The sequence below is a fragment of the Onychomys torridus genome, chromosome 6 (genome assembly GCF_903995425.1).
Source record: "Onychomys torridus chromosome 6, mOncTor1.1, whole genome shotgun sequence".
NCBI lineage: Eukaryota > Metazoa > Chordata > Mammalia > Rodentia > Cricetidae > Onychomys > Onychomys torridus.
In genome coordinates, this window is record NC_050448.1 from 134,106,523 (window position 1) to 134,120,855 (window position 14,333).

Below are 14,333 nucleotides of genomic sequence, written 5' to 3' on the forward strand. Positions count from 1 at the left end.
TTTTTGTTTTTTAAATTTTTTATCTGAAACTCAAACACAAAAACATTAAAAAAAATTCATGCTAAACTTAGTAGGAATTTTACTGTGATTGTCTGAATGAAAAAGCCCCGTTAGTTTCCCCAGCAAATGATCAGATAAGATTTAGGCTGACCAACATTCTCATGGGTATAACACATTCCTAGCTAGCCTAGGTAGCTGGTGAGCCACTGTATGCATTAAAGAAATAGTAATCATTTTGGCTATGAGGGAGGTACCTATCTTTGATTTACTAGATGTAACCCTCATATCTAAAAAAAAAAAAGTCATTTTTATTTGAGGAAATAATGTGTAACTTGCTTATTAAAGCAATCTACTCAGTTAGAAAAAACATCATCACCCAGAAGTCTAAAAGTCAAACCACACTGTCAGTTACCAATAACCTCCAAATACCTCCACTGTAATCTCCTTTGGGGCCACCGGCCACTTGTGTTCAAACTTTTCTTTCACAGTTTGCTCCGTGTTAGCTGTTGGATTTGAGTTCTCAACACGCACTCCATGGCTTGGCTTACCCACCAGATTTTGAACAGATTTTACCATATTCTTTAAATCCTCTGGGTAAGGAGTTGGATATCGTTTTAGGTTTATTTCAACCTAGAAGTTTATAAAAAGAAATTTAACATAAAAATGACTTCAGAAAGCATGTTCACCAAGCTACTCCATGGTAACATCAAAAAAGCTTCATCAAAAACAAATGCAGTACAGTGAGTGTTGAGCTGCCCAGGGAACTGCTTTTGATGTGAGGAGTGGGGCTTGACTCCTATTCAACCTTGTGGGGTGGTCCGACTCCATCACACCTTTTCTACATCATCAGCATTTCTTTTTTGGATTATAATCAATCTTTAGATGAGTGAAATAGCAGTAAATATGACTCTTAAGTGACTGCTAATGTTAGAAAATGGAATAACATACTACCAGCTTCATTGCATCTTAGAAGTTTCCTATCTTTGGTATTTAATAATTTTAAAATTTAATAATTTCTATAGTGAGAATGTCTTTGGAGTTCAGTGCAGGTATTGGGAGGGAGGAGACATCAGAAGATTTACAAGTAGGGTCAGGCATTGAAAAAGCCAAACATGTGTTAGCCCAGATTTATAACTAGCACACAGCATCAAAAAGTAGGGTGGCTTATATTTTTTAATACTTCAGAAAAAATCTTTGGGGTGGCTTTCACACTTTTTTTTTTATACAAATAAGGTTATATGCTTCTTGAGTAATAGCTTATATTAAGATAAATAAAAAGTCACTATTTTCTATTATGTTTTAGATAAATGTACATGATTTGGCTAATACTATCCAGATAATTTTCAGCTTTAAATTCATTTGCAGGTGTTAATCTAACTTTCAAGAACACATCTGAAGGACTCTTCTTAGTACTGATTTCATTTATGTAAAATATTCTACCATGAGAGTATTCATTATTAGGTATTTAAAAAAGATTCAATACAAGTTATTCATGCTGAATGAAGGAACTCACAAAAAGAGATAGATGTGCCCGGCCTGACTTGTACCAACAACTATGTCATTTTGAATCTGAGTAGAATCAACTTTTTAAAATGGAATGGCTTAAGTGGTTGCAGTATGTATTGTGGAAAGCATGTGTGTGAGGGTGGAGGAGCAGACGAGGTGGAAGAGGATGAAGGAGGAAGAGGGTGGGAGCAGAGGAAGGCTGCCAAAAGGGAGTCCCCATCTGGCCAATGGCACGTTGGAGAGGCTGGAAAGCATGAAGGACTCAAACACTTTTGCTAATCTGCTGGTTTAGAAAATTCACCAATGGTGTTACTCTTAGGATTCGCTGTGGCTTGTTATCCTAAACAAGTAACAGGATTGGATGTTACTATGTATTTTCTCATGTTCTTTTGACATTAAAAACATAAAATTATTTTTCAATAGATAGTTGGAATGCAGAGAAAAACCAGCTTTTTTTTTTCCCTAAAGTGGCTCTTGCCCAGATTTGGGAATCTTTAGGAATCACTAAACTTGAATTTGTTTCATCTAGAGAATAAGCACTTTGCCTCCATTCACTATTCTTCTCAGAACTTTGGATTTGTGGTCATGAAGCACAAATTCGTTATAGGTCTACCTCTAAGTAGACACCAACACCTAATCTGTTGCTTTATTTATGAACAATAGAAATCTAATGATTTTTTCATGTACTTGCTTTTATTTAGAACTTCAGTTTGTAACTCAGGTTGGCCTTGTGCTCTCAATCCTCCGGCTTCAGACTCCTTCTTACTGGGATCAAGGTGAATGCTACCACATCCAGCTCAACATTGTTTCTAATATCAGACTTTACTTGTTTATGTAAAAGCTCTGGATTCTGTTGGTAATTTAGACTCTGCCCCACATGTCTAACATGCTGAGTCTTTCTTTCAGGTTGTATATAGCAGCAATTATTCAATGTTCACCATATTTCAGGCATTACACTGGATGTTTTATAGGTATATTTAATTTATTATTGATTAGCTATATAATTTGCAATAATATTTATAACTATTCCCATAGGTTTGAATAAAAAATACCATACATATGGAATGATAAATATTACATGTTTTAGAATGTCATTAATTTGTAATTATATGTTTAAATTTCATAAAGCAGCTGTTGTCACTTTACAGAAGGTGTATTGGGATGGGACTGCTTAAAGCTTAAGTCTTCTGGATTCTAAGGTTTACATAACACCTCTGTTGCTTAATTAAGAGATATTCTCTGGTATAACTGGTATACTACAACACAGAATTGTGTAACCTTGTGGAAAAGGTGCTGTAAAATTAAAATGTGAATTTTACAGTTAAATAATAAGGTAATTGCAATTTAAAAACAAAGCTAAATAACTCTAATTTATAACTTCTTTCAAAGTGAAACTGTGTTTTATAACCCAATTCCATTTTAAGCTCTGGGCAGACATATTTGATACCCTCCCTTCTCAGTTCCTGCCTTCAGTATTTCAGAAGTGGGCCAACATGGTCATGAAATATATTACTAGTTCAGTGACATTTATATCTAAAAGCAGTTTCCTTATTTGTAAACATCTATGCTAGAAACATTCCCCATCCTAATATGACATAAAACATAAGTGAATTTTTGACATCCAGAGATGGGCAAATCTACAAAATTCAGTCCAATAATAGTGTTAAATTTGTCACTCACTATAAAGTATTTGCTCATGTCACATTTACATTGTATTAGAATACAAAACTTTTACTAAAATAAATGTTTTTAATTCTGGGAAGTAAAATGCATCACAAGACTCTTTATAGCTAAATAAAACACAATAAATGCAAATAGTAGACCCCAAATTATAGACCCCAAAAGTCCAGTAAAGAAAGAATTACTTATGATAGTGTGGGCATTCAGAAATGGTGTCTTGGATTCAGACAGAACTGTTTCTCATATATTATATTATATGCATATATAAGCATATATAATATAATATACCTTACATAATCATTAAATTTGAATTTGATTGAAAATTCCAGTAAGAGAAACAATAGAGTTTTGCAGTGATTATTAAATATTATATTATTCTAGAAATTAATGGGGATATTTTACAAAAAAAAGGTAACAGGGCAGTTTTAGTCAGGAAGGTGCATTCTCAGCTTGTCTTATATTGTGGAAAGAATATAAGACATAGAATGAGAATCTAGTCCATTACATGTGGGTGACAATGTTTATAAAAACACAGTGTTCATTTATATTTTTCCTCCTATCATTTATCTTCTTAGACTCCCAGCTCTGAGAAAGAGAATTCCTCTCTGCCATGACTCCGAACCCCATCTTCTCTTACAGGAATTCATATAATTTAAATTTTCAAATTAAGGGACATTGCTGCTTTTGAACAGAAGTCTCTGTTTGCTCAGAGTCCGTTCCCAGCAAATCTCAATTTCAACTTCTGGTGTTTACAAGTCAGGTTTGTCTAGTTTCCCTTAAGCTGACCCTGAGAAGCGTGCTTATTCACAGGACAATTCCAATCACTTCCAAAGTCTGGTCAGCATTCTGCCCAACTGGCAGTATCCCCACATGTTAAAGGAAAGAACCAAAGGAGAGTAAACAAAAGCAAAGCCCCAGCTTAAAAGCCATGCCAGATACCCCACAAAAAGGCACCTTCAATTGATGTCCCCACCCTCTGACTCAGGCTTCCCACCCTTTGCCAATGTCAATAATCATAAAGATAAATTGGATTCATACACTGGCAAACTGAAGGCTGCTGTGCGACCAACACTTCTCACCCCCAATCATGCAGCACATACCCCATAAAGCACTGTTCCGAGGGAGCCTCTACTGGGCTTCTCCTACCCCAAACACCTAGGCCTACCTGTCTGCCACTTAGAGAGGGAAGAGTGGTGGACTGTGCTGCCACTGGCAATGGAGCACACATGCTCCGCTCCTGCTGGAGGCCACTTATACAACCCCATGCCAGCTGGGGGTCACTCTGGGGGACGGGCATATCTTGGATCTGCTGATCACACCTGGCCCATGGTGTGCAGCAATCGCCAGACAGCCTGGCAGGTTGGAGAGTAATCCCACGCTGGCCCCTGTCCCAGGGGGCTTGGCAGGAGAGAGCCTGCGGGAGAAGGAATCTCCATTTTCTGGGAGAAACAGGAGCACTGCAGCAACATGTTTGCTTGATCATTTTCTACCCTTGGGTAGTTTTTGTTTTTTGTTTTTTCATTCTGGGCAATGCATTTAAAACAATGAATTTTAATTCCATATACTAAAACAGCATAACATGAAGCTATGGGTGGCAACCTCCTCACACAACTCAGCATTCACACTCACTGTACACACTCCAAGCAGGACTTTATATTCTTGTCACATTGAAAGTGGATGGTATAGGCCCATGGTTCCTTTTTAAATTTCAGGTCAATTAAAATTAAAATGGCTCTAATTTTAATGTACATGTAATGAACCAGAAGAGCATGAGCTGGTAAGATCCCAGGGTGTTCCATTCATCATCTTCCCATGATGATGTACTTAAGAGTGTTTCTCCTCTAATTTGTCTGACAGCCAATGGCATCGAAACAGTCAAATTAGTCAAAGCCAAGTAGTTTGAGATTTTGGAAAAACATATCGTTTTACCAAAATACAAATAAAGTGAATGTACATAAATGCAGAGAAAAATCAAACCACTCTAAAGCATATGGAACCCATTATGAGCATAGACATACTAATAATCACAGAGCACACAAACAGGATTTCTAAATTATTGTTTCCATTTCTATATTTCATGATTTTATCAACACATCTATGGAACATATTAAATGGATTATGTATTTTTAAGAGGAAGCATGTAGTAATTTTGACAATTCAATTAAATATAAAAATGAATCAAGAGTCCAACACAGAATGCATCACCCACTGGATCTTGATTTAACACAAAATCCTTGAAGAGTGGAACTGAATTGTTTTAAGGGTTTGTATCAAATTTAGCATAATTATTTTCTAAGAATTCACAAATTTTAAAAACATGTCTTTTTGGTCATAAGACAGCAATAATCAATCATCCATAAATATTTCTTCAACCAAAAATTTTAAAAGGAAGTATGTCATTTTGGATTTATAATTCCATTTAAGTTTTCCGTAATGATACAGTCATCATGAATAATGGTTTAAGAAGTAACATTTAGAAAATGTGGTAAGGTGGGGACTGGGAACACATCACATAATCTTGATTTATTAATAAGATGCATATATAGTTACTTAGGTCATTAGTCACTACAAGTGAAAGCTGTTAGTATTCATGATGTTTTTGAAAAATTGCACAAATAATATAAAAATTAATGAGAGATTCAAGATGCCATTATGATATGAGAAATTAAGTGTTAATGAAATATCAGCCAATTCTGATATTTGAAAATTTAAATAATGAAACAATTAGGTTTAAATGTTTAACCTGTTTCTTCATTCAGGTTAGTCACAATAAAAGATTTCTTTAAAATACAGTTAAAATAAGTTGTTTTGCCTAAAGATCTTCACTTGTGGTTGGACACTCACCTCCTTTTAAAACTCAAACTTAAAGAAACAAAAGTTCTTTTCGATGCCCCAGCCATGTGGGAGACTTCAGGGATGCAATACCACTGGAGCATGCCAATCAGTTTGTCCTCTACAAAGTGTATTTTGGCTGGTACTGTCTGCATGGGGCCTGGCCCACTGGCCAAAAGGATTATTGCAGTGTTACAGAAGGAAGAAGACTTAGGTGAGGTTCATCACCTAGACTTTCTCCCCACTTCAGCTTGAATCTCTCGAATGTTATACTGGGGGGTGTGGAAGGGAGTGCAAATCAGACTTGCTCAGTCAGAACTGGGACGTTCCTCTCATTCTGAATCACACCAATGCTGCCCGAACACTGGCCCTCTAGATTGGGGCATCTTCATGAGAATAGAAAGTGACTGTGACCTTCCAGAGAGGTCACTTAATGAATCCCTTCTCTGTCTGAATAATAACAGTGGACAGACAGAACAATAAGAGAAACAAAGGCCAAAAGTTCACCTTAACTTTCCCAGCATTTTCGTCATCTTCTTTTTTATCCTCAAATTCAAAGGCAACAGTCATGCGCTGTTGTCTCTGCTCTTCCCACAGGGTGGGGTTGAAGCTGTCGCTGTCTGACTGGAAATCTATGGAGTCCAAAGTATTAATGCTTTTCTTTTCTTTTATATACACAAAGTATTTAATAAAGTTTAATATATTATGCAAAAAGAGACAGCAAGTACCACCAATGAATACAGTAAAATACATTTAAAAGGGCCGGGAAAAGATATTGAGGAAAAGGAAGGAGAGGGCAGGAAGGACAGGAAGTGGAAAGCAGAACATTCCTCCTGGTATGTCTTATGGCTTGTGCATTTTACTGTTAGTCATGAGGGTCAGGAAGTTTCCTAGTCTAGGAATGGGCTCCCCTGGGCTAACAGTAACAGCTGGAGACTTGGATGGAGCATTCCAGTCTCTAAGCCTCACAGCAGTGGGGGAGACACACTGGCATCATCTTTGTTATGAAGAAGCAGGCAGAGCTGTCATATCTGCTCCAGGTCTCTCAGGTCCCATGTCCTACCCCATGTTGGGGTGACTACAGAGCCTGTATCACATTGAAACCAAGCAAGATATTACACAGCAATGATTTTTCAGCAAATTGTGCAGTAGTCTGATGTTCTTGTTGGTTCTTTGTGTGTATGTAGGAGTTGTATGTGACTGGAGTTATCTCATTTTTAAGACAGAGAACACATAGAGAATTCAGTTTTAACACCATGGCTTCAATTCACTTAAATGTGCCTCAAATAAGCAGGGAGTATGATTTATAAATCTAATTTAGATCAAAATATTATCCAGTGATAAAATTTGCTTTGTGAAGTAACAGCGAAAACTGCATGAAAACTCAATAGTAAGTGCTTAGTTGAGGGTGACTCCTTTTCCAAAAAGATTTCTCTGTCTTATTGGGTTCTTAAAATTCATTTATTATCTTTTTTTCAACAAACAGAAGTTGGCTGACTGGGTTGAAGTTCAAGAAATATTTTTTAATTATTACAGCAAATTTTCTGTCCTCAATAGAAAACCAAACAGAAAATTTAAAAAAGCAAAGGCAAACACTTTCACGTCTCAGGTCACATGACTGCTGACCTCACACTGGGGAACTGACCAGGGGTTTATGTGGTGATATTTTGTTTGTGCATCCCAATAAAGCTTATCTGAGGATCAGAGGAAAAGCCAGCCACTATAGTAAACATAGAGGTCAGGCAGTGGTAGTACATGCCTTTAATCCTAGCATTCAGGAGGTAGAGATCCATCCGATCTCTGTGAGTTTAAGGTCACACTGGGAACAGAGCCAGGCATGGTGGTACTCACCTTTATTCCTAGCACTAGTTAACCATAGAGGTCTGGAGGTCTGTACAGACAGACAGGAAGTGATAGAGCTGGGCAGGAAGAGGGAGTGATGTAGCTGAGTGGAGAGAGGAAGTGAGAGGGCAGGGACAGAAAGGCATAGAGGCATGGGTATGCAGGAGGTAGGTCTCTCTTGGGCCGAGGATTACCTAGGGTAAGAACTTGTGGCTGTGGCTTGTTCTGTTCCTCTGATCTCTTGGCTTTCACACCAATATTTGGCTCCAGGTTTTTTATTAATAAGACTGTTTAGCAATTCATCTTATAGGTTTAGGTGATACACTGGAGTTCAGGAATGGCTTGTGGATCTGGGTTACTTTTCATCTTTTCTTTATGTTATTTTGAAACCCAGAGATGTTATGAAGAAGAGGAAATAAATTCAGGTTAATAGAACAGTTCTTACTTGGTTCTTTATTGTACAAAAATGTGGTGGACTTTCTTTCATAAAACCAAAAGATCAATTTATTCATATGTGAGAATTATATTTCAAAACAAACTTCCCCTTTTCTATTTCTGCAAGTCAAAATTTGAATCAAAGTATCCTTACGCCGGGCGGTGGTGGTACACGCCTTTAATCCCAGCACTCGGGAGGCGGATCTCTGTGAGTTGAAGGCCAGCCTGGTCTCGAAAGTGAGTTCCAGGAAAGGCGCAAAGCTACACAGAGAAACCCTGTCTCGAAACAACAACAACAACAACAACAACAACAGCAACAAAAAGTACCCTTATATATTCTCCAGTGACTCATTTACATCTGGAAGTCAAAGACTAAAGCCATCTATTATTATGTTTGAAAATGAGGAACACATAAGCAAATGGTTCATTTCTCAAGCCGGTCTCAGACAGGGTGGGTTTATCTGTGACTGCATTAGAGTGGGTTCATTGTTATAAGAACCACCATGTTTCTGTATGGCTACAGAGAACACAGTGCTGTTTTAAACAGGAAAAGGCAACCCTTTTTAAGGCTTGGTATAATAGTATGATTGATCATAGGCTAGAAGCTTTATTATAACAAGTTTAGGTTTTTAAAAAGTGTTTTTTTAATCATAGCTGCTGACATTGCTTAGGGAATTTCAATGTAAAGATGAAAACATCATTATTGTAGGTCAAGTCCTATGACTAACTTACATGTAGTGGTCCAAGATTTCTGTCCTGATCTTTAAAATATGCTGTGTAATAAGAGACCAACAGAAGACCCTCTCTGTCCAGTCCTTCTTGGGCTCTAAATCCTCTTTTTTCATTGCTAGCTGCTGGGTACAATATTTGATGACCAGGTCCCATACCCTGGAGTCTAACCCTTACAGAAGAAGTCACTCTAGAGTGTTTACATTATTCTCATGTAAGCTGTAAGGAGGAAGGCTTTTCTCTTTGGGGTGGTGGTGGTGGCAGTGGTGGTGGTGGTGGCAGTGGTGGTGGCGGTGGCAGTGGTGGCAGTAGTGGTGGGTGTGTGAATGTTTACTCCTGTATGTTCATGTGTATTTGGGTACATGTGTGTGTACATGCAAGTGAAGGCCAGAGATCAACATTAGGTGTCTTCTTCATTTGATCTCTACCTTAATATTTGAGGAAGGATCTCTCACTTGGAACTAAGGCTCACCAATTAGGCTAGGCTGGCTGAACAGCAAGCATAAGGCATCCCCCCTGTTTCTGCTCCCCAGCACCAGGATTACAGGTTATGTGTCCCCATACTGGGATTTTTACACTGATGTTGGGGACGAACTCAGGCTCTCATGTTTGCATGGTAAGCGCTCTGCAAACTGAGCTGTCTCCTGGAGGAACCTTGCTTTTGGAATCTTACTTAAAGTATTACAGCACTGAGACTCAAACCCCCACATGATATGCTATGGAGTTTCCTTTTACCACCTGTGAATCATGATTTCTGGACAGAGATTAGAATTAAAAAATTCTTTTTATGTACAACACCATTAAAGATTAAAGAATGCATTTGCTGACAACCTACCTTCATCACCCCGGGGTTGCTGGGGAAACATGTAGTTGGTCAGTACCCTTTGCTTGGTTTCTGGGTGGGCTTCTGTTTGTAGAGGGATAAGGGCCTTGGACTGGAAGCAATGAGCACCAGTTAGATAAACAAATTAGTCAAGATTTTACATAAGGAAATAGCTAATAGTCTGACCTCTCAGAGATGAATGGATAAGATGGCATACCATGAATATTACTGAGAGTCTTTTCAGATTTCAAGGTTTTCATAATGTGTGGTCTTCTGTAATATACTCTTTAAAAGCTTACCAAAACCTATTTAGCTGCACACTTCAGTTCTAATCTTGAGGAGGCAAGAGTGTATTCAACTTCAATAGTGAGTGAGTGGTGTGGTCCTGGGCATGCATTCCTTCTCACAAGTTGTGGTCTAGACAGATATGTAGTGCCTGTACTGCTCACACTGAGCAAGGCACAGCCCACATATGAATAAAATCTGTGTATATATCTGATGTTTTTGCTGTATTTTATTGTCCACCACCAATTTTATATCAGAAATACTATTTTTGAAGGCTTCTAGAACTCAGGTATTATTTTCATAAGAATAGTGTAAATATCATTTATTAATAGGGAGGAAGCAAGGGTTTCATGAAGCTGTCTAGAAACATTGCCACAATTCAAGTTAAAAGGTGCAGTAACTTTTCTGGATATTCTTCCACCAGGATAATACTTGTGATGTTAAGAAATTTTTACAATGTAAGGCTGCCACCCAGCAGCAGAATTCACAGACTCTGGAAATGACCATCTGTAAGGATACGCCTGTGCTATGGAGGTGTCCATAGGAGCTTGAATGGCAATCCAACTTTTTACCAGCAGATGGAAGCAAGGGTCATGATTACCTGAAGAAACCCTAACACTCTTACGCTTGCACTTTAAATTTGTAGGAGTCATTTTTAATTTGTAATAAAAGTACCCAAATAACTAGAAATAGAAACGATGCCCAGGGAATATTGATATATGGAACTGAAGGTGCATTGTTTTTTATGGCCATTCATATTTTTGGGTAGGGGTTTCAAAGATTTAGGAACACAAGAAAAATGATTAGTAGTAAATTCTGCTGAAATGACCCACATAAGCTTTTGAGGCAAAGCATGTGTCTCCGTTTCCTGTTAGTTTCCAGTTAATAAAATTATTCATTAACATGCAACCCCTGGTTCTATTATAATTTATTTTCATGAGTATATAAAAATATCAAGATAACTACAAAAATACTGAAGATAGCTATCACTATATCAGCAAATATCTTGAGTAAAGTTTTAGAATTAAATTGATCATAATTAAAAACAGTGAGGAAAAAGGGAGATAGCTGCTCGTAATTCCCTGTTGAGGGGATTGTGGTAACGGCTTTTCAGTTTTTACCTTCAGAGCTATAATTAAAGTGTGTCCTCTAAGGATGTGTGTACTGCCAGGGGCTGAAAAGCCATGCAAATCATCATTTATGTATTTGATCTCTGACAATGAAGTAGGTATTGAACAGGCATTTGATGCACATGGTACTGTTTCATCTACACTACACAATGTGTGATACAAACTTTCAATTGATACAAAGTTTCAATTACACTTCATCTTAGGAACATGATAACTCAGAGCATAAAGTTTTTTTTGTTTTTTTTTTTTTTTACCTGGTTGTCAGAAAGCCACAATGCTGCAAGCTCTTTGAGTTTGGTGAATGAGAATGGTAAATTCTTCAACCTGCAGAGACAAGAGACATCTCATAGCATAACTACAGATAGCAAAGTCACTCTGAGACATTTAAACACACTGTTGTGTTGATTCATAGCTGTCTTCAATCCTTTCTCTTGAATGCCTAAACAATTTTAAAAGAATGAAAATCTCCCATTCTTATTTGTGTGTGTGTGTGTGTGTGTGTGTGTGTGTGTGTGTGTGTGTGTGTGTGTCCAGTGTTGCTGTGCATGTGAGCATGTGGAAGTCAGAGGACAGTTTCTGGGAGTTTTTTTTTTTTTTTCTCCTTCCACCATGTAGGTCCTGGGAATCAAACAGGTCATCAGGATTGAAGGCAAGTGCCTTTATCTGTTGAGCCATCTCCCAGACCCAAAACAACAAAAATCTTTCTAATCTTTTGAATGCTTCCCATAGTATTTAAATAAAATAAAAATCCTGTTAGTACCATGATCAGGATCTACAGTGTACACCCCAGTAATAGAGAGATGGCTCAGAAGTTAAGAGTTCTTGATGCTCTTCCTAGGACATGAGTTCAGTTCACAGCCCTCACACCAGGCAGCTTACAACTGCTTTAAACTCCAACTTCAGTAGATCTTCACACATTTGACACACACACTCACACATGCTATTAAAATCTCAAGGCTGCTACCACTGGTACACATACACATAAATAAAAAATAAAAATAAAATCTTAAAACCCCTAAAGCTGTTCTCACACCCCAGCGTTGATCCTCTTTTTCTCAAAGCTGCAGTGCACAAGGATGCTCTACCAACCTAGGAGAAATTTCAGCGTGGCCCCTTCTGGAATATTCTTCCTGCTATACTTCACTTTATTAAATCTCACAGTTGTTCAGTGCTTAAATCCCATTTTCTCATATAAAAGGTTTTCCTGGGTCCCACCTAAGTTCCTTCACCCAGTCTAGTTTCAGAGTGCCTTTCCCTTGCCTGCACAGAATATTTCACAGCTTTTATATGTGACTATTTTTGTGGTTGTTTATTATTTGATATCCTCATAAAACTATAGTTTCTAAAAGGGCTAGGGCCATGATGTCTTACATCTAAATCACTTCATAGTTTCCAAAGTGATGCTAATCTCCAGAAATTGTGTTTTCTTCTTTCATCCCTTGCACATTGCACAGTAGACATTACAAGAAGGAATCTTTAAAAATAGTGTTTTGGAGATATATGAAGTTTGGCCTCAGCTGTAGCATTCAGTAAAAATATGGCTTCTGTCTTTGGAAATCCAAATGGATGAATGCCTGCTTCAGTGTGCTCTTGATGTTTTTGAGCCAGTGTGTGATCTGCACATTCTAGTCACCCTGGTTACTGTCACCCTTCAAGCTTCACAATGACCACCTCAGCAGTCTTATCCCTGAACATATATTCTACACATCACTTGTAATGAAAATTTCCATAAGTCTTTTATATATTGGAATCCTATTAGCTAGCTGACAAATGCACTTTTAGAAAGCAAGTGTAAAATGTTATAATGATTAATAAGGACTTAATTTATGTCCAAAAGTAATGAGGCACTTTCAGATAATTTAGTAAATATGAAAAGAGGTTGACCACAAATGTAAATGTTAAGGGTGTGTGGTAGAGTTCTCAGGAAGACTGCCTAAATCTTATGAACTAATTAATATCTGTAAAACATAAATAAGAACACAAACAAAGTAGGTATTGACTTATATCACAGTTCTTTCTTGACATACCCATACAAGTTGTTTAAATTCACTTGTGATAGAAAGCATAAAGTAAAATTTATGGGGTTGGTTAGCATTTATGATATCTTACACAGTTAAATAAAAAGCTGCCACTGAGTGCCATGTCAGTGAAACTCATCTAATATTCATGTCATGTTCATCCATGTCCCTGAGGAGTCATCTTGATGCAGTCTTAATGTGCTATACATAAAGAAGAATGTGATGGAGAGCAGAGGCCTTGTTGCTTTGTACTCCTTCAGTGATCTCTGGTGGACAAGCAGGGCATTGGCTAAGGCACAACCTTGTAGCTGACAGAGCAAAACAGTCACTGTTCCTAGCTACAGTGCCAGACTCTGCCAGTTGATTATTTTAAACACAAAATTGCAATGGTTCACTACTTACGATAGCACTTCTCACTTATGATCCTGTAAGCAGTTCATTCTCTGTGGCAATGTTAGCTTTGGCCTCAAATTTCACTATGTATTGTCTACCTTCTCCAGCTTGATTCACTGATGGACTAATTAGCAGACAATATTAATTTGGCAATGTTGTAGTTACTATACTGCAGGATGTGTATGATTCTTTTTCTCTGATAAGGTATTTTAAACTTTTGACTTTGTGAGTTTGTTCATATATTTCCTCACCTTCCATAAATGTGTCGGACCCATGGTAAATGCTGAAGTCTGCTAGATTTGCTCAGTAAGGACATCAATACCTTTTTTTTTTTTTTGGAGTTCAACATTTTTTAATAATAATAATAATAATAATAATAATAATAATAATAATATATTTGTGTTTTAATTTTACACTTTAGCCATGGGTTCCCCTGTCCTCCTCCCTCCCGTCCCCACTCCACCTTCCCCCCATCACCTCCCCTCCATTCCCATCTCCTCCAGGGCCAAGACTCCACTGGGGATTCATTTCAATCTGGTAGATTTAGTACAGGCAGGTCCAGTCCCCTCTTTCCAGGCTGAGCAAAGTGTTCCTGTGTAAGCCCAAGATTCCAAACAGCCAGCACATGCACTAAGGACAGGTCCCAGTCCCACAGCCTGG

General features: G+C 37.7%; 1 protein-coding gene across 12 annotated transcripts in view; it reads right to left on the minus strand.

Annotated features, from left to right (window-relative positions):
- The window catches only part of Lrrc7 (leucine rich repeat containing 7), a 357,320-nt gene that overhangs the window by 78,181 nt on the left and 264,806 nt on the right, over positions 1–14,333 (minus strand). For 10 of the 12 annotated variants that reach the window (XM_036190949.1, XM_036190941.1, XM_036190948.1 and 7 more), the window contains 5 exons: positions 11,517–11,586; positions 9,860–9,959; positions 6,526–6,650; positions 4,352–4,600; positions 430–630 (listed from right to left, as the gene is read on the minus strand). In XM_036190949.1, the coding sequence (XP_036046842.1) occupies positions 430–630; positions 4,352–4,600; positions 6,526–6,650; positions 9,860–9,959; positions 11,517–11,586 (745 nt within the window). The remainder of the gene's footprint in view (positions 1–429; positions 631–4,351; positions 4,601–6,525; positions 6,651–9,859; positions 9,960–11,516; positions 11,587–14,333) is intronic. The other 2 variants (XM_036190947.1, XM_036190946.1) reach the window with 2 other exon arrangements.